Source organism: Cervus elaphus, chromosome 5 (assembly GCF_910594005.1).
Source record: "Cervus elaphus chromosome 5, mCerEla1.1, whole genome shotgun sequence".
NCBI lineage: Eukaryota > Metazoa > Chordata > Mammalia > Artiodactyla > Cervidae > Cervus > Cervus elaphus.
In genome coordinates this window covers 41,362,632-41,380,697 of record NC_057819.1, presented here as the reverse complement: position 1 = coordinate 41,380,697, position 18,066 = coordinate 41,362,632, and the positions used below count along the sequence as shown (strand labels likewise).

The window sequence follows — 18,066 nt, the reverse complement described above, 5'->3', positions numbered from 1 at the left end:
AGACAGTTGAAAGAATGAGAGAAGAAGAATTTAAGAAGGGACATTGGCTGAAAAGATAAAATGATTTCAGTTTGGATCAAGCCAAATACAGTGCTACTCTAGGAACAACTAAAAAATTCCAGAGGCATTTGTAATTTTGATGGTAGAAATCAAACCTAGAGATAGAAATTTGGGAGTCATCCAATGAAAACCGCTATAGCAAAAAAGAGAGAAAGGAGGAAAGGAAGGGATAAATGGATCAAGTGTGGCAAAATATTGTTGAATGTAGGGCATAGATGGATAAGAATACATTTGAAATTTTTCAAAAGGAAGAATGCATGGTGAAGGAGTACCAGCAGTGGGAATAAGCTACTTTTTGGAATGGGTGTAAAATCGGATGCTAGCTTAAAGGACCTATCAGATAAAGAGAAGGAGCAAATTAAAAAGGGTGTAGTTGGGGGCTGAGAAAGGGAAGATACACAAGAAGCAAAATCTTTCACAAGTTGAAGGAGATAACCATATATGGATCCTTGCTTTATTGACTTTAATATGCTTAGGAAGCACCTGGGAACCGTGTTAGAACGCAGACTGTTTCAGTAGGTCTGGGGTGAGGCCTAAGTAGGAGAATCTACATTCATAACAAGCTACCATGTGAGCTGATGCTGCTGATCTTCAAACCACACTTTGAGTAGCAAAGACCTACAGCTACACTGTCCAGCATGGTAGTCACTGGTCAAATTTCACTGCTTAAACTTAGTTACATTTAAGAAATTCCTGGGAATTCCCTGGCAGTCCAGTGGTCGGGACTTGGCACTGTCACTGCCAGAGTCCTGGGTTTGATTCTTGTCAGGGAACTAAGATTCCTCAAGCCGCACAGTGAGGCCAAAATAATAATAATGAAGAGTAATCTTAAAAAGAAAAAGAAATTTCTTATTTTCACTATCTCACTATCTACATTTCGGATTTTGTTTTGTTTTGTTTGTTTGTTTGCAGTGCTCTGTGTCTTGCAGGATATTAAACCAGGGATTGAACCCAGGCCACCACCAGGAAAGCACTGAGTCCTGGAAATCCCACACTAGCACATTTCAAGTGCTCAGTTGATGGGTATATGTGACTAGTGGCCGACTGTATTGGACAGCACAGAGAAAGGACCTTTCCATCATGTCAGGGTTCTGCTGGACAGCACTGCTCTGAAACACAAATGACAGTTTTAAAAGGAGTGATCTATTACGTTTCATAACATTTCTGGGACCTTCAAAATAATTTTTATAAAACAAAGATCATTTTTAAATTTCAGTAAATGTTTAGGTGAAATATATCAGGTTTGTTCCTCTTATTAAAGGTGTTATCATGGGATCAGGTTTAATTTCCAGTTACAGTTTTTTAATCTATATGTTAGTGTAGTGTTTTCTTAAAATTCTTATAATTATGATACCTAGTTAATTCCCACAGTTTAGGATGCATCATTTCCGAGTCTCTAAAGCTAGCACTGGTTGGATGCTGTGGAAAACTAACCCCCATAAATAAACTATAGTCTAATTTGGGGCAATGTTGGTGTTTGATTCAAAGGATTAAAGACTGGCTTAGGTGGTAATTGAGAATCAGGGAGGTTTATCCAAATAATTTAAGGCCCACAGGGACCAGAATCGATCCCAGAAAAGGAACTGGGCAAAGATGACTGGTTTTCTTTGTGTAAAAGGGAGGTTATAACCCTGTGTTGAGTGTTCAAGGTGCTTAATTGCTCACAAGTATAACAGACTGTTATTGGAGAAGAAACTCCTTCTCAGGAATCCTGAGATATAAAGGCAGGCACTACTATGAAAAAAACTATAGAAATTTGCTATGTCTTAGGAAAGTCACCCCCTGCTCCTACTTCTGCTGTGCATATACTTAAAGATAGCATAAGTGAATACATTCTTGTATATTTACCTAGTTTACTCTGAGTAAGTAGGTAAATTATTAAAAAAGTATGATGGACGTATATAAATACATGTATGTAACTTCATATTTCTCAATTACATCAGATACAGCTTCTATTAAGTTTGTTGCTTAACTTCATAGTTCAAGATCAGTGAATATCTGAACTCATTTGCCTTTCTAATTTATGAAACCGCCATCAAATCTTGGTAGTTCTTTGCAAAAAATATAAATGGTAATGGGAGGACTTTTAAAAATTATGGTAAAAAAATGCAACAATATTTACTAATACTAATTCACTGAAATTTAAAATATGTATCCATTGAAGTGAATCATAGAACTGAGAACTGATTTAGTAAACTGTTCGAGGTCTTCATGAAATCCTTGTAAATTTAAAATTTCAGTAAGGTAGAAAAAAAACTGCAACTGAAATGTACTTTGCATGAGGTGATTTTATAGAATTCTATGGACATACAGTTCTCTTTTTGAGAGATGCCAAATAGAAAATCTGAATATTTTCTGTAGATAACAGAATTGAAGTGTATGCCCTGGAAAGAAAATTCACTTTAATTTTTAATGCCATTTAAAAATTATTTCTATCATGTAACTTCTGTTACTTTTAAACTATTTTGAAGCCTAAAAACCATTTTAAATGTTTAGTCATTGAATTTACTATGTATAATTTTTACATTATTTTAGTGTCATGTGAAAATTAATATGTAAGTAATATAATTTTTCTTTTGTTTACTGTAGCAAGTACAGATGAAGTTCAAGTCCCCCAAGGAAATATTGATCAAATTGCTGTTGTGGCCACCAATGTTCTGTTTTTTGTGATTCTGTTTATCTTTGCCCTTTTTGAAACGTAAGTTTTTTTCTATTTTCATATAAATCAGATTGTTTAAATAACCCATATTTCTTAGTGCAATATTAATCAGGCTTATAGATATTCTCAAAAACCTTATGTAAGGCATATTTTTCTTACGGTGTAAAAAAGCAAGTGTAAATTATTTGCCTTTTAACTTGAATGTAGTTAATTCTCTGCCGATAAACTTACTGCCTTATAGTGAGTCTGTTTCACTGTTCTTCCTTTCCTTTGAGTTTTATGGTAAATATAGTTATAAAACTGTGTATTAATTTACTTTAAGCTATATAGCTCCTGACTTATGTATATTGGATTCAGTCTAGAAATTTTAACTTTATTTCGGTCCTAATCCTGAAAAAGCTAGTATATCTGCCTTGTGTAGGCTTTATTGACCTACACAAGTTATCATATGGCTTTATTTTTAAAATACTTTTCCATTATATTATTAAGATAATACATTCTTGTTAAAAATATTCCAAACACTGCAACTGTATTCCCATGTCCACTACTTTCCCTGGAGGTAGCCAGTGCTGATACATCAGTGTGTGTTTTATTTCCCTAACAATTTTTTCTCTACAACTGTAAGTATTGAGGTTTGTGTGTATGTGTGTGTCCATTAAGCCAACATAGAATATGTGATAGTATCATTTGACAGCCAACATAGAATATTGATAGTGTCATTTGACAGCTTAGTATATTCACTTACCAATATATTGTAACATCTTTATGCTAGTATATTTTATGCCAGATCTACTTGATTTTTAAAAAATTATTGAGATATATGAAAGTTTTACCTCATCTCATTTTGTGGGCTTTTATTTTATTTTGGCAAATATTGTTGTTCAGTCACTCAGTCATCTCTCTGTGGCTCCATAGACTATAGCACACCAGGTTTCCCTGTCCTTCACTATCTCAGAGTTTACTCAGACTCATGTCCGTTGAATCGATGATGCCATCCAACCGTCTCATACTGTTTCTCTCTTCTCCTCCTGCCCTCAGTCTCTCCCAGCATCAGGGTCTTTTCCAGTGAGTCTGGTTTTCGCATCAGGTGACCAAAGTATTAGAGCTTCAGCTTCAACATTAGTTCTTCCAATGCATATTCCAGGTTGATTTCCTTTAGGGTTGGCTGGTTTGATCTATTTGCTGTCCAAGGGACTCTCAAGAGTCTTCTCCAGTACCACAGTTTGAAAGCATCAATAAAACTTATTTTAACTTTTTTTTTCAATTTTAAGGATATAATTTATTCTCTTGTATATTTATTTCCCATTAATCCATGTAGAGCCATGTTAATGGTGGTGGTGGTTGTTTGGTCGCTCGGTTATGCCCAACTCTCTTGCGGCCCCATGGACTGTAGCCCTCCAGGATCCTCTGTCCATGGGATTTCCCAGGTATGAATGTTGAAGTGGGTTGCCATTTCCTTCTCTGGGGGATTTTCCCAACCCAGGGGTTGAACTTGCATCTCCTGCATTGGCAGGCAGATTCTTTACCACTGAGCCACCAGTGAAGCCACATGTTCACATTACTGGACATGTATTAAACTTTTAGTCTGTTAGGATTCTTAGAACTTTTCTGCTATATTTTCTTTTTTTTTTAATTGAGATCAAATTTGTATATAATAATGTACTTGTTTTTTAAGGTATACCATTTTACTTTTTTTTGGCTGCAGTGGGTCTTTGATCCTGTGTGGGCTTTCTCTAGTCATAGTGAGCAAGAGCCTGGTTGTGGTGTGTAGGCTTCTCGTTGTGGTGACTTCTCTTGTTGTGGAGCACAGGCTCTAAGGTGCCGGCCCTTCAGTAGCTGTGGTGACAGGCTTAGTTGCCACACAGCATGTGGACTCTTTCTGGACCAGGGCAATCAAACCCAAACCCTGCACTGGCAGGTGAATTCTTTACCACCAGGCATGTCCCTGTTTTAATTATTTTTAATTGTACAATTCAGTGACATTAAATACGTTCACAGTGTTGTGCAACCATCACCACCACCCACCCCCGGAACCTTTTTATCATCCCAAACAGAAGCATGACTACACCCATTAATCAGTAAGTCCCCATTCCCTCTCACCCAGCCCCTGGTTGCCTCTATTCTACTTTCTTTCTCTATGAATTTGCCTATTCTGGATACTTCATATAAGTGGAATCATGCAATCTTTATCATTTTGTGTCTTGCATGTTTCACTTGGCATGATGTTTTCAAGGTCCTTCCATGTTGTAGCATGTGTCAGAATTTGATACTTTTAATAACTGAATAATATTCCTTTCTATGTGTATACCAGTTTTGTTTATTCATTCATCTGTCATTGGAAACTTGGGTCATTTACACCTTTTGCCTATTGTAGAGAATGCCACTATGAACATTAGTTTATAAGTATCTGAGTCCCTGCTTTCAATTCTTTTGGCTATATACCCAGAAGTGGAAAGGCTGGATAATATGATAATTCTGTGTTTAGCTTATTGAAAAACCACTGAACTGTTTTCTAAAGCAGCTCATCTGATTTTAAAATAAAAAATGATGATGTTAAAAAAAAGAAGGTGATGTTCTGGGACTTTACTGGTGGTCCAGTGATTAAGATGCCATTCTTCCAATGCAGAGGATGCTGGTTCAAGCACTGGTCAGGGAACTAAAATCCCACATACCATGTGGCCAAAAAAAGTGATTTTTTTCTGAAAAAATTTTTTTCAGTTATTTATTCATATCGTGCCTTATGGAAATTTTTCTTTTTCAAACTTTTCTCTCTTTGATATTATTTGCCTGGTTAAATATTGCTGTAAAAATCACTAAGGCAAATGGAAAGGCTCTAAATCTGCCCCAAACTGGTAACGCCTGGAGTTCTAGAGCAGAGTAAATAACAGGTTCACCGAGAGGCCACGACACCAGCAGATGCCCCTTCCTAACGGAGTGGATGGGCTAAGGAACCTGCTGATGGTCATTACCTCCCTCTGGAGCAGTGGCTACCCACCTTGGCTGCACATTGGAATCACCTGGGATGCTTAAATAACCACCAGTGCCTGGGTCCTACCCGCCCCACCAAGACTCTTACTTGGGTGTAGTCTAAGAGTGGAGATACTCTTTCCAAGGGTCCCTGGCATTCTGATAAGAAGCCAAGTTGAGAGCCTCTGCATTAGGAGACGATTGTTCGATTTAAGTCCTATGTCATGTGTCAGCCTAAGGGATAAGCTGTGGGGCCTCACCTTTCCTTTGACTCTATTTAGTCTTAGCCCTTTACGTACATCCATATCTTTGTTAGAAAAAAATATGTCCCACTTGTGGCAGTTTTGGTAGAGCTGAAATAGGGATGGTGGCTATTATCAAGACACGTCTACCTTGTCAAATGTTTGCAGAAGCTTTCACTCTTGTTCTCAAATAAACTTTCTTTTTTTGAGAAAAAAAGTAATTTTTTTAAAAGAGTGACTATTTTAAATATTTAAAAATTCTTTTTGTAGCCAATTAACAGAAGGAGATAGAAAGTCAGAAAAGAAGATTGTCAAGGAAGGAGACGGATAGTCATATAAAGGAAGAGTAGCCTTAGACGTAGGGAGAAAAATATGTGCATTCAAAGTTAAGTATAAAAGAGACTGAGGAAGAAAAAACCAACCCCATAAGTTTCTAATAACTTAATAATAGTATATTATTTCATTGAAAACAGACCAATTTAAACCAAAAAGCAACGATGACTTCTTACATTAGAATGGTAGGTATTTTGATTTGTTTTCTTTTCCTGTTTTTCAAACTTTTTGCAGTGTGGATATGTTACTTATATAATTATAATAACTATTAAAAAATAAAAATGCAAACAGCCAAACTTAGTAGCCTGTGTTAATGTGATATTATGTTACAATAAAATGTCCTTAAAATGTGTTAAAATTTTTGTTTATGTAGATCTGATGTCATTGATAAAAGGGATACAAATTCGTAAATGTGTTGGTATCAATAAAGCTTACTATTTCAGCTTTGACAATGACTAAGGTTTAAATGAAATGAGAATGATTTATTTTTTGTTTCTGTTAGCATTGTGACTCCATTAACAATGGATATGTATGCCTGGACCAGAGAACAAGCTGTATTATATGATGGAATAATACTTGCTGCTCTTGGAGTTGAGGCAGTTATTATTTTCATGGGGATAAAATTACTTTCCAAAAAGTAAGTTATGTGTCTTTGTTTTTATTTCACACCTGTTTTTTTTTAAAATAAAACATGAAACAGAGCTAATGATGTAAGTGAATATATCAGTAAAATAATGGCAATCTTTTTTCTTATTATTGTATGAGTTTGAGTCCTTGAACGTTTGCAAACATTTAAAATTTATTAAAGGAGCATATTTCTATACCATGTAAAATATTCTTTGATAAAGCAAGAATATCTTACAAAGTGAATAATTGTCTTCTAATGTATCTTTTGTGTATGATATTTTATTTAAAGTATTTCTGTGAGTATATTTCATAAAATATTGTTCTTCTATGTGGTAATATATGTTGTACAACAAGAAAGAATGGTTAAGTCTGGAAAATTCTGGTTAAAATCATCAAACTCCTTTACTCTAAAACTTCTAAATCTTCAGTTTATATACTATATCATCATGACAAATAAAGAATGTAGCATTTCTCAAAGTTAATTGCAACTTTGACCATAGAACACTTTTTTAGTTTTTTTATTTTTAAAATTTATTTTTAATTGGAGGATAATTGCGTTACAGTGTTGTGTTGGTTTCTGCCATGTATCAACAGGAAAGAGGCACAGGTTTATATATGTCCCCTCTCTCTTGCACCTCCCTCCCACCTCCCACCCCATCCCACCCCTCTAGGTTGTCACAGAGCACCAGGTTGAGCTCCCTGTGTTATATAGCAACTTCCCATTAGCTATCTGTTTTACATATAGTAATGTATATGTTTCCCTGCTGCTCTCTCAATTCGCCATCCCACCCTCTCCTTCCCCCACTATGTCCATAAGTCTGTTCTCTATGGATTGTAGAACACTTTTTTAAAGACGCATTTTGTAAAAGTAGACTGTAAGGAAATGCTTTTATAAAATTTAATTCATTCATATAGTCTGTGGTGGCATGTTAGTTGATGAATTCAGTTTTCACAATTTAATTATTCCTGAATACTTTAACAGTATAACTTTAATGAAGTTCTAAGATCATTTGACAAATACTGAGTCAGTGCATAGGGTTGGGTGCTATGGGGAATACTATGAAGATTCCTGCCTTTATAGAGCCAAGTAAAGAGGCCAAATTATACAGTGGAAGTGAGAAATAGATTTAAGGGACTAGATCTGATAGAGTGGTGATTGCAGCCATGAAATTAAAAGACACTTACTCCTTGAAAGAAAAGTTATGATCAACCTAGACAGCATATTAAGAAGCAGAGATATTACTTTGCCAACAAAGATCCGTCTAGTCAAGGCTATGGTTTTTCCAGTAGTCGTGTGTGGATGTGAGAGTTGGCCTATAAAGAAAGCTGAGAGGAGAAGAATTGATGCTTTTGAACTGTGGTGTTGGAGAAGACTCTTGAGAGTCCCTTGGACTGCAAGGAGATCCAACCAGTCCATCCTAAAGGAGATCATTTCTGAGGATTCATTGGAAGGACTGATGTTGAAGCTGAAACTCCAATACTTTGGCCACCTGATGTGAAGAGCTAACTCATTTGAAAAGACCCTGATGCTGGGAAAGATTGAGGGCAGGAGGAGAAGGGGACGACAGAGGATGAGATGATTGGATGGCATCACTGACTCAGTGCACATGAGTCTGAGTAAACTCTGGGAGTTGGTGAAGGACAGGGAGGCCTGGCATGCTGCAGTCCATGGGGTCTCAAAGAGTCGGACATGACTGAGGGACTGAACTGAACTGAACTGAAAGAGGCCAATGTACAGATATAGACATAGACATTGATTCATATTCAGTTAAATAATAGTAGATGCATTATATCTTGCTACAAAGATAGAGTGTCCTGCTGATATTCTTACGGGTTATCCAATTTCATACCTTCCAAGAGCTTGTATTCTAAGGAAAGTCAGTAAACACAAGTATCAAATCAGGTCATAATAAGTAGTATAAAGAATAGAGCACAGGAAGAGAATGAAAAGTGGCATGGCAGTGTTTTGATTGGCTCCTCAAGGAAAGCAGCTCAGTTTGAAGTTACATCCAGGTTGAGACTTCAGTGAAGTCAGGGAACAGCGATTTCAGTGGCCTGGAACTCTTGCCTCAGAAGACTGACCTTCATGTGATTAAGGAACAAGCAGGAAGACCATTTTGGCTAGAGCAGAATGAGAGAAATGGCACATGAGAGGAGATCAGGTTGGAAAGATAAGAAATTTGTAGGTATTCTGAGGGTGATGAGAAGTGTTGGGTTTGTTTTGTTTCAGGAACCTTTGGTCTTGTTTGTGTATTTCACATTTTATTATGGAAAATTTCTAGCATATGCAAAGGTGTAGAAAGAATCATGTCCTGAATGTCTAACATCTATTACCCAACTTCAACAGTTATAACCTTGGATAATCTTGATTCATCTATACTTCTACCTACTGCACACTCCCTGTCCTCCACACCTGGATTATTTTGAAGCTGATTTTAGACATCACTTCATGTGTTCCATAAATATTTCATTATGTATCTCTAAAAGTTGATGATGGCAACATTATCACATCTAAAAAAATTAACAGTGATTTCTAAGTATCATCAAGTATCTAGCACGTATTCAGATTTTCTCCACTATCTTAATATTATTTTACAGCTTACCCACTTGACTCAGGCCCTTCTATTTCTTAAATCTCTTTTAAATCACAAGCTCCTTTTCCACCTCTTCCATCTCTCTCCGTCTCTCTTTTGCTCCCTTACAAATTGAAGCAACCAGGATGTTTGCCCTATAATTTCTCCACATTTTGGATCTGGCTTAATATTTCCCTATGGTTTCTTTCTTTGTTTTTCTAATATTTTCCTGTGTTTACTTTATTTCTGAAAATTTGATGAGATTTGAGTTCAATTTTTTGGCAATAATGTTTTATAGGTCACCACCACTGTATATATATAAACTGAGCAACTAACAGACACACACACCACTATGTATGCTTACATCAGAAGAAATGTAAAGTTTTATCTCTTTTTATGACATAAGTGGCCATTGACCATTCCCTCAATCCTTTAATTTATTAATAGATCGTTGCAAAATGCTGATATTTTAATTCTCTCATTCCTTTATTTATTTGCTAGAATACTTTCTATGAAGAGAACCTTTCCATCACCAACTATTTGGTTATCCTCAGGTATAGTTTTTAGAGGAGAGATGGAGATTCTTTCCTTTTATTAACTGATTTTTAAAATAACGAGTGGATTACCTAACATCCTCTAAATTACCAAGAATATTTTATTTGCATATAGTATATATTTATAGGTTATAACATTCTCATTTGTTTCAAGTCACTGTCACTACTCTTCTTTTTGGTATTCATGTCATGTTTTTGGTCAGCTTCCTCAAATTGTCTCTGAGCCCTTTTTTTCAGCTGCACTGCACAGCATGTGGGATCTTAGCTCCGCAGCCAGGGTTCAGTCCTGTGCCCCTGCGGTAGAAAGGCAGAGCTCTAACCACTGGACTGCCAGGGAATTCCTCTATCACTGATAATTTATATTCTTTCTGGTATGGTAAGATGTCAAGGTTCATCTTAATACTTCTTTTGTCCCAGACCTGAAATCATTGAGTTTTCAGAGGAGTCCTAGTTCCTCTTAGTGGGAAATTGTAGTTTGTATTTGTTTTAGTTAATATATCATTTAAAGTTTAAAGATATTAGTTGTTTATAGGTTTAAAAATGTAAAGGTAATAGAACTATATATTATAATACACTGTTTCATTTTTAAATTACAGAGTTTCTGTTCTTTAACAGGATTGGCGAGCGTGCTCTTCTACTGGGAGGACTCATCATTATATGGGTTGGCTTCTTTGTCTTGTTACCTTGGGGAAATCAGTTTCCCAAAATACAGTGGGAAGGTATAGCCATTCATAATTCTATAATGTTAGCCCCTGTTATTCATCTAAAATTAACAAGTAATATACTGTACTAATTTTGTTTTCATAGATTTACATAATAACTCAATTCCTAATACCACATTTGGAGAAGTAATTATTACTCTTTGGAAGTCTCCAAGAGAAGATCACAGTGAAGAACCAACTGGTTGCCCCGTTGAACAAGCATGGTGTCTGTATACCCCCATGATCCATCTGGCCCAGTTCCTCATATCAGCTGTGTTAGTTGGCATAGGCTATCCATCCTGCAATGTTATGTCCTATACATTATATTCAAAAATTCTGGGACCAAACCCTCAGGTGAGTCCGTTATTCTGACGTTGGCAGTTGTGTGAGGTGTATGTATACTTGCAAGCACTCACATTTTTTTTTCCCAACCATTCTCCATTTTTATACAAGCTGATTTAGGGGATTTTTTATCATACTCAGCATTTTAAACTTAAAATCCCACTGCTTTCATAAAGTACTTACAAGATTGTAAGCTGAAATTTAACAGAAAGTACTTTAAGTTAGAACTAAGGATGTTTTGAACTCTATATGAGCTCTAAGTTATTTTCATAGAAAAAATTACCTGAAGCATACTTTTCAGAAACTCATTGTTAAACTAGGCAACCAGTTCAGTTCAGTTCAGTCACTCAGTCATGTCCGACTCTCTGCGACCCCATGAATAGCAGCACGCCAGGCCTTCCTGTCCACCACCAACTCCTGGAGTCCACCCAAACCCATGTCCATCGATTTGGTGATGCCATCCAGCCATCTCATCCTCTGTCGTCCCCTTCTCCTCCTGCCCCCAATCCTTCCCAGCATCAGGGTCTTTTCCAATGAGTCAACTCTTTGCATGAGGTGGCCAAAGTATTGGAGTTTCAGCTTCAACATCAGTCCTTCCAGTGAACACCCAGGACTGATCGCCTTTAGGTTGGACTGGTTGGATCTTCTTTCAGTCTAAGGGACTCTCAAGAGTCCTCTCCAACACCACAGTTCAAAAGCATCAGTTCTTCAGGGCTCAGCTTTCTTCATCATCCAACTCTTACATCCATACATGACTACTGGAAAAACCATAGCCTTGACTAGACGGACCTATGTTGGCAAAGTAATGTCTCTGCTTTTTAATATGCTATCTAGGTTGGTCATAACTTTCCTTCCAAGGAGTAAGCGTCTTTTAATTTCATGGCTGCAGTCATCATCTGCAGTGATTTTGGAGCCCCAAAAAATAAAGTCTGATCCTGTTTCCACAAGGCAACAGTTAGCCAACCAAAATTGATAGCCAAATTTGGATCTAGACTTAATTTCACGTGATCCCAGGGACAGTTATTAAGAGATGAAAACACAATAGTCTGAAAAGTGTGCAGCAGTTTTGTTATTTTACATTTGTTCTTATAAGAATTTCCATATTCATTATTTAAAAATTAGAAAAAGTATAGAAGCAAAATGGAGAAAAGTATCAGCGACAAGTACTACGAACAGTTTTGTGAAATATACTTCCACTTGGAGTCTTTAGCCATGTGTGTGTGCCTAACACAAAAATAGGACTATATCTTTGATACTCTTTTGTAATCTCTTTTTTTAAATTATGCTGTAAATATTCTCCCATGACATTTAATTTTAGGGAATTATTTTTTAATGGAGACATATTCCACCATCATTTACTCATTTTCCTATCATTGTACATTTAGGTTATTTCAGATTTTACTTCTGACTTTCTTTTAGTGCATGCATGCTTAAGTCGCTTCAGTCATGTCCGACTGTGATTGTGTAGACTGTAGCCTGTCAGTCTCCTCTGTCCATAGGATTCTTCAGGGAAGAATACTGGAGTGGGTTGCCAAGTCCTCCTCCAGGGGATCTTTCTGGCTCAGGGACTGAACCTGCATCTCTTACGTCTCCTGCATTGGCAGGCAGGTTCTTTACCACAAGCACCACCTGGGAAGCAGTTATTTAAATGGCAACAAAATGAAAACATATCTTCCTCTTTATAAAAATTAAACTGATAGTTTTACGTTTTCAAGGTAGAAATTAGTGTTTTTCTTTAAATAAAGCAATGATAAAAAAAAGTTCATTATCACTGTTTTTAAACTATAATAACATTAATTTCTGGATTTTTTTAATCTATAAAGTTATATTTTCACATTTTCAAAATCAGGAATAAATGCATATTAGTTACAAAAGTAATACATGATAGTTGTAAGAAAAGTCAAATAATTTGAAATGTATATAGCAGAAAAGGAAGGATCCCCTTAGCCCATCATGCTATAGTTAACCATTTCATAGTTTACTTCATTTGTATCCTTCATGACTTTTTTAATGCCTTTTCAAATATATCCACCCTCATGCCTTTTAAAAAATCTGAATTATATCTCAAGTATATAAACTTTTTTCTACATTTTTTATTTTTTTCCCTTTAGTATACCATGACTTTCTATGTCAATGGGAATAGATGTTATTCTCATTGTAAGATCTTATTCTGTACATGGATGGCCTTATTCTTTTAAGCAACTGCTTAGCATTCCATTTATTAAATGTGCCATAAATTATTTACTTAATCCACATTTGACAGGTTATTTACAATTGGGAGATATTAAAAGTAATGCTGCACTGTACATCCTTGTGTAGATTGTATGGGCTATAGTTTTGGACATTGTAGTTGGAGCAATGACATTGTGGTGACGTGGAAATGAATACCGTGGAGTCAGCCAAACAGGGCTTCAAATCTCTTGGATAAGCTACTTGAATTTTCTGAGCTTTAGCTTCCTTGTTTTCTAATTGGGGATAATACCAATCATAGAAATTTGTGAACATTGGAAATAATATATGTAAAGCACTTAATGTAGTGTCTGGAAAATAGCAAGTACAAAACAAATGTTGGCCTTAAAAGTAAGTTTATAAGTCATTTCAGTAGACAGTGTTTGTTCTTTTATACTACTTTTATTTTTCCTAAATAGTGTATCACATAAGTTGATCATTCATTATTTGTGGCATTTAGAGAGAGGCACTTCATATTTAATTTAAAAACAAGAGAAAAGGACTACACCTGAGCATGAGTGTCCTTCTCCCTCCACAGGGTGTGTACATGGGCTGGCTAACAGCGTCTGGAAGTGCAGCACGGATCCTTGGACCTGTGTTCATCAGCCAAGTGTACACTGCCTGGGGTCCACGGTGGGCTTTCAGCCTAGTGTGTGGGATGGTGGTGCTTACCATCACACTCCTGGGTGCGGTTTACAGAAGACTCGTTGCTTTTTCTGTAAGGCATGGAAGGATTCAAGAGTAACCCAGCTAAGACTATGTGGAAAGTACTTGTGTGGAACTTTCTCTTTTTTAAGACTCTTCTTGACAACTGCTGTGAGTCAGTTTCCTAAAGTCAGGTTGAAGGTAATAGTATATGTTGAGAAACAGGAACATATATTGAATAAAATAGGGAATTCTGTGTGTAATTGTGACTAGCAAGATAATATGAAAATTCTGGATCATAGTTTTCCTTGTCTCAAAAAAAGAAACTGTTTCCATAAGATGTTTTTTGGGGGATGGCATGAAGTCATGAATGAATAGACAGTGCTCTATAAATGTGAAGTTATACCCTTAAGTCAAACTGCAGAAGTGTCGTTAAAATGAGAGAAGATCTATGCAGTGAAATCATAAGGAGAGTTCTGTATGAATTACCTGTGATAGAATGAAATCACATAAATTATTTACCTAAATAGAGGGATTTTTATTGAAAGGTGTCTCCTTTTTATTTACTAAAAAATACATTTTCTGTTAGTATCAAATTTTACTTATAAAATAAAATCATGACTTAAATTTTCCACTTACCATGCCTGTCATCCTGCCTTAGCTTCTGTGAGTCATGATTTTTAATAGTTTACTTTGCATCTTATTTTAGTTTTGGATCTTACTAAGTAACCCCTAAGTTAATGGATGTATATGAATAATGCTCATATTTGAGCAATAAAGAAGAAGATCAATAGATCAAAATGGATTTCACTACCTGTAGTAGGAATAACTACTTTTTTCTTTCAAGGCCTAATAAATGATTCACTTTAGAAGCATAAGCCAGATAATATGTTTATATATATATATATATATATATATATATACTTATATATATACACTTAACACCAAAATGTTAAAATTATTGGCATTTTCCAACTCCCTTATTCTAGAGAAAAACTATTATTTTATTTACGTTTTCTCTTGTCTCAGTAGTGGTAGGGAAGACCCAACAGTTTTCAATCTTGTCTGCATAGCTACTCAGAACTGCAGAATTTAAAATTTGGATAGGCCATGGCACCCCAATATAGTTAGCTAATGAATATCTGAGGTAAAATGGCTTTAACTAACAGTTTACTGAGTTTACTAGAAGTTGGCTAAATTACACTATGTACACATTACTACCTCACATAAATTGAATGCTGCTAAAAGGGACTAGTACAGAACTATGTATATGGATAATCTGTATTACCCAAAAATGCAAAAATATTTCTAAATACTTTTCCAAATGTTTCCTACTGTTATCAGTTTTCAAAACTGAGAGTAAACATTATAATCTGCACTTCATATTGTTTGCTGTCATTTCTTTGGTGGTGGTGGTGGGGTGGCTTGAATAACAAATTTATTTCTCACAGTTCTGGTCTAGAAATCTAAGATCAAGGTGCTAGCAGGGTTGGTTTCTTCTGAGGCTTTTCTCCTTGGTATGTAGTGCGTGCATACTCTTGTCATGTCGACTCTTTGTGACTCCCATTGACGTAGCTCCCCAGACTCCTCTGTCCATGGAATTTCCCAGGCAAGAATACTGGAATGAGTTGCCATTTCCTCCTCCAGGGGGATCTTCCTGACTGAGGGATCAAAACCACATGTCCCGTGTCTCCTGCATTGGCAAGTGGATTCTTTACCACTGAGCTGCCTGGGAAGCCATCTTGGTATGTAGAGGGTTATCTTTTTCCTGTGTCTTTTGTTTTTTCTGGCTTTATTAATATAATGGACGTATAACATTGTTTAAGTTTAAGGTGCACAACATGTTGATTTGATCCTTAAATATTGCAAAATGATTACCACAGTAGCATTAGCTATCATCTCCATCATGTCACATTAATTACTGTTTCTTTTTTGTGGTGAGAACATTAAAATAAACTCTTAGCAATTTTTAAGTATATAGTACAGTGTTACTAACTATAATCACCAGGAAGTTTGTACTCTTAGACCAACATCTCCCCATTCCCTTCCCTCCCTTGCCTCTGGCAATTATCATTCCACTCTCTGCCTAATAGTTTGGCTCTTTCAGTTTCCACATACAAGTGGTGTGATACAGTATTTGTCCCTTTCTATCTGACGTTATTCACTTAGCATAATGCCCTCAGGGTCCATCCATGTCGTCACAAATGGCAGAATCTCCTTTCTTATGGCTGAATAACATTCACACACACTTAACTGAAAACCTCTCTGGTGGCTCAGACGGTAAGGCATCTGCCTTCAATGTGGTAGACCTGGGTTCGATCCCTGGGTCAGGAAGATCCCCTGGAGAAGGAAATGGCAACCCACTCCAGTACTCTTGCCTGGAAAATTCCATGGATGGATGAACCTGGTAGGCTACAGTCCAAGGGATCCCAGAGAGTTGGGCACGACTGAGCAGCTTCACTGGTTCACTGGTTCCTTATCCATTCATCGGCTGATGGACACCTAGGTTGTCTGTCATCTCATTGCTGTTGTAAATAATGCTGTAGTAACATGAGAAGGCACATATCTCCTGATGTCCTGCCTTCATCTTCTTTGGATATATACCTGGTGGAATTGTTGGATCACATGGTAGTTCTAATTTTTTGAGGAATCTCCACTCTTGCACAGTGGCTATACCAGTTTACATTCCCATCAGCAGTACATGAGTGTTCCCCTTCTCTACACTCTTACAGTTTTTATATTTATCTTTTTGATGATAGCCATTTTTAACAGGAAGAGGTGATGTATTTCATTGTGGATTTTAAAAATTATTTAGGCTGCACTTGGTGTTCACTGTGAACAGGCTTTCACTAGTTGTGAGCGGGAGGTACCCTTCACTGTAGCGCGCAGTCTTCTCAGTGCAGTGGCTTTTCTCGTGGAGCACGGGCTGTAGATGCACAGGCTTCAATAGTCACGGCATGCTGGCTCTAGAGCACTATGTAGATCTCATTTGGGATCTTGTTTGAAGTCAAATGTAAAGTGGTACTGTTGAGGTAAGTGGAGAAGTTTGTGAGGGAGCAAGGTCAGTGGCTGGATTTTAGAGCAAGCAGTGTCAGGTTCCCGGAACCTATTCCCCTAGCTCCATCAGCGTGGGTGTGGGGTCTGCTGAGCATGGGTGGCGGGTCTCTTCTGGGACAGCGCGTGCATTGTGATAACAGCCATTGTTCCTAGCTGCAGAGCCTGAATCTCTGTCCCTCCTAGAGGGTCTGAGCTAATATCCTCTAATAAATACTTTCTCTATAGCTTAGATTGTGTTTTAGTTTGTAACTAAAACCCCTGACTGATACAGGAGGCAAGAGTAGATGTTTGAAGACATGAAGGAAGCTATTGTCATAGTAAGATGAGTGATGCTGGTGACTTCAATTAGGGAACTGACAGTGGAATCGGGAATTAAAAGCATGTTGAATGCAGTTTAGAGGTAGAGTTAGCAGGATTAATTGGTAAAATAAGGTGTTAAGAATGAGTGCCAGGATTTTGAAATGAAAAACTAGTGATGCAGATGCCATTTACTGGAATAATTACTGAGGATAAACAGGGAAGTGTGCAGTTGACCAAATGTTCTGATAGATGACAAAAGCATGCCAGATAGATACGCCCATAAACAGATAAAACCAGAATGTATTATAAAATGAGCTGAAATAAATTATGAAGTGAAGGAAAGGCAAAAAAATGACAAAATCGTATTTTGAAAAACTGAGAAATGGGAACATTTCCCAATGAACTAAGAAAATAAGATAATAAGGTATGAAAATATTGCTGGCAGAGCTCAGGAAAAAAATAATTTCAGACATGAACAAATTAGAAGGATCACAAGAGTAATAAGATGCCGTAGATAATTTTATAATGGAAAGTAAAGATGGAGAAACATTAAAATACTAAAGAGATAATGTGCATACGAAAAGGAAATTCAACCTGAAAGAAGGGAGTAAAGGAAAAGAAAAGCAACCAATTAGAAAACACAGAATAAGCTGGAAAATAAAATTTTTTAAAAAGTCAGAAATACAACAGAACTATAATGACAGTGAAAATAAATCAGAAATGATAATGTAAACAAAGTAGACTACAGAGCTTATTACATTGGATTGAAAAAATTTA

At 36.5% G+C, this 18,066-nt stretch overlaps 1 protein-coding gene across 3 annotated transcripts in view; it reads left to right on the top strand.

Moving 5' to 3' along the window:
• Positions 1-15,310, top strand: part of MFSD8 (major facilitator superfamily domain containing 8) — a 39,821-nt gene extending 24,511 nt beyond the window's left edge. For all 3 annotated transcript variants that reach the window (XM_043902396.1, XM_043902398.1, XM_043902399.1), the window contains 5 exons: positions 2,650-2,758; positions 6,764-6,898; positions 10,631-10,734; positions 10,823-11,070; positions 13,826-15,310. In XM_043902396.1, coding sequence (XP_043758331.1) covers positions 2,650-2,758; positions 6,764-6,898; positions 10,631-10,734; positions 10,823-11,070; positions 13,826-14,032 — 803 coding nt within the window. In that variant the 3' untranslated portion in view covers positions 14,033-15,310. The remainder of the gene's footprint in view (positions 1-2,649; positions 2,759-6,763; positions 6,899-10,630; positions 10,735-10,822; positions 11,071-13,825) is intronic.
• Positions 15,311-18,066: the final 2,756 nt, after the last annotated feature.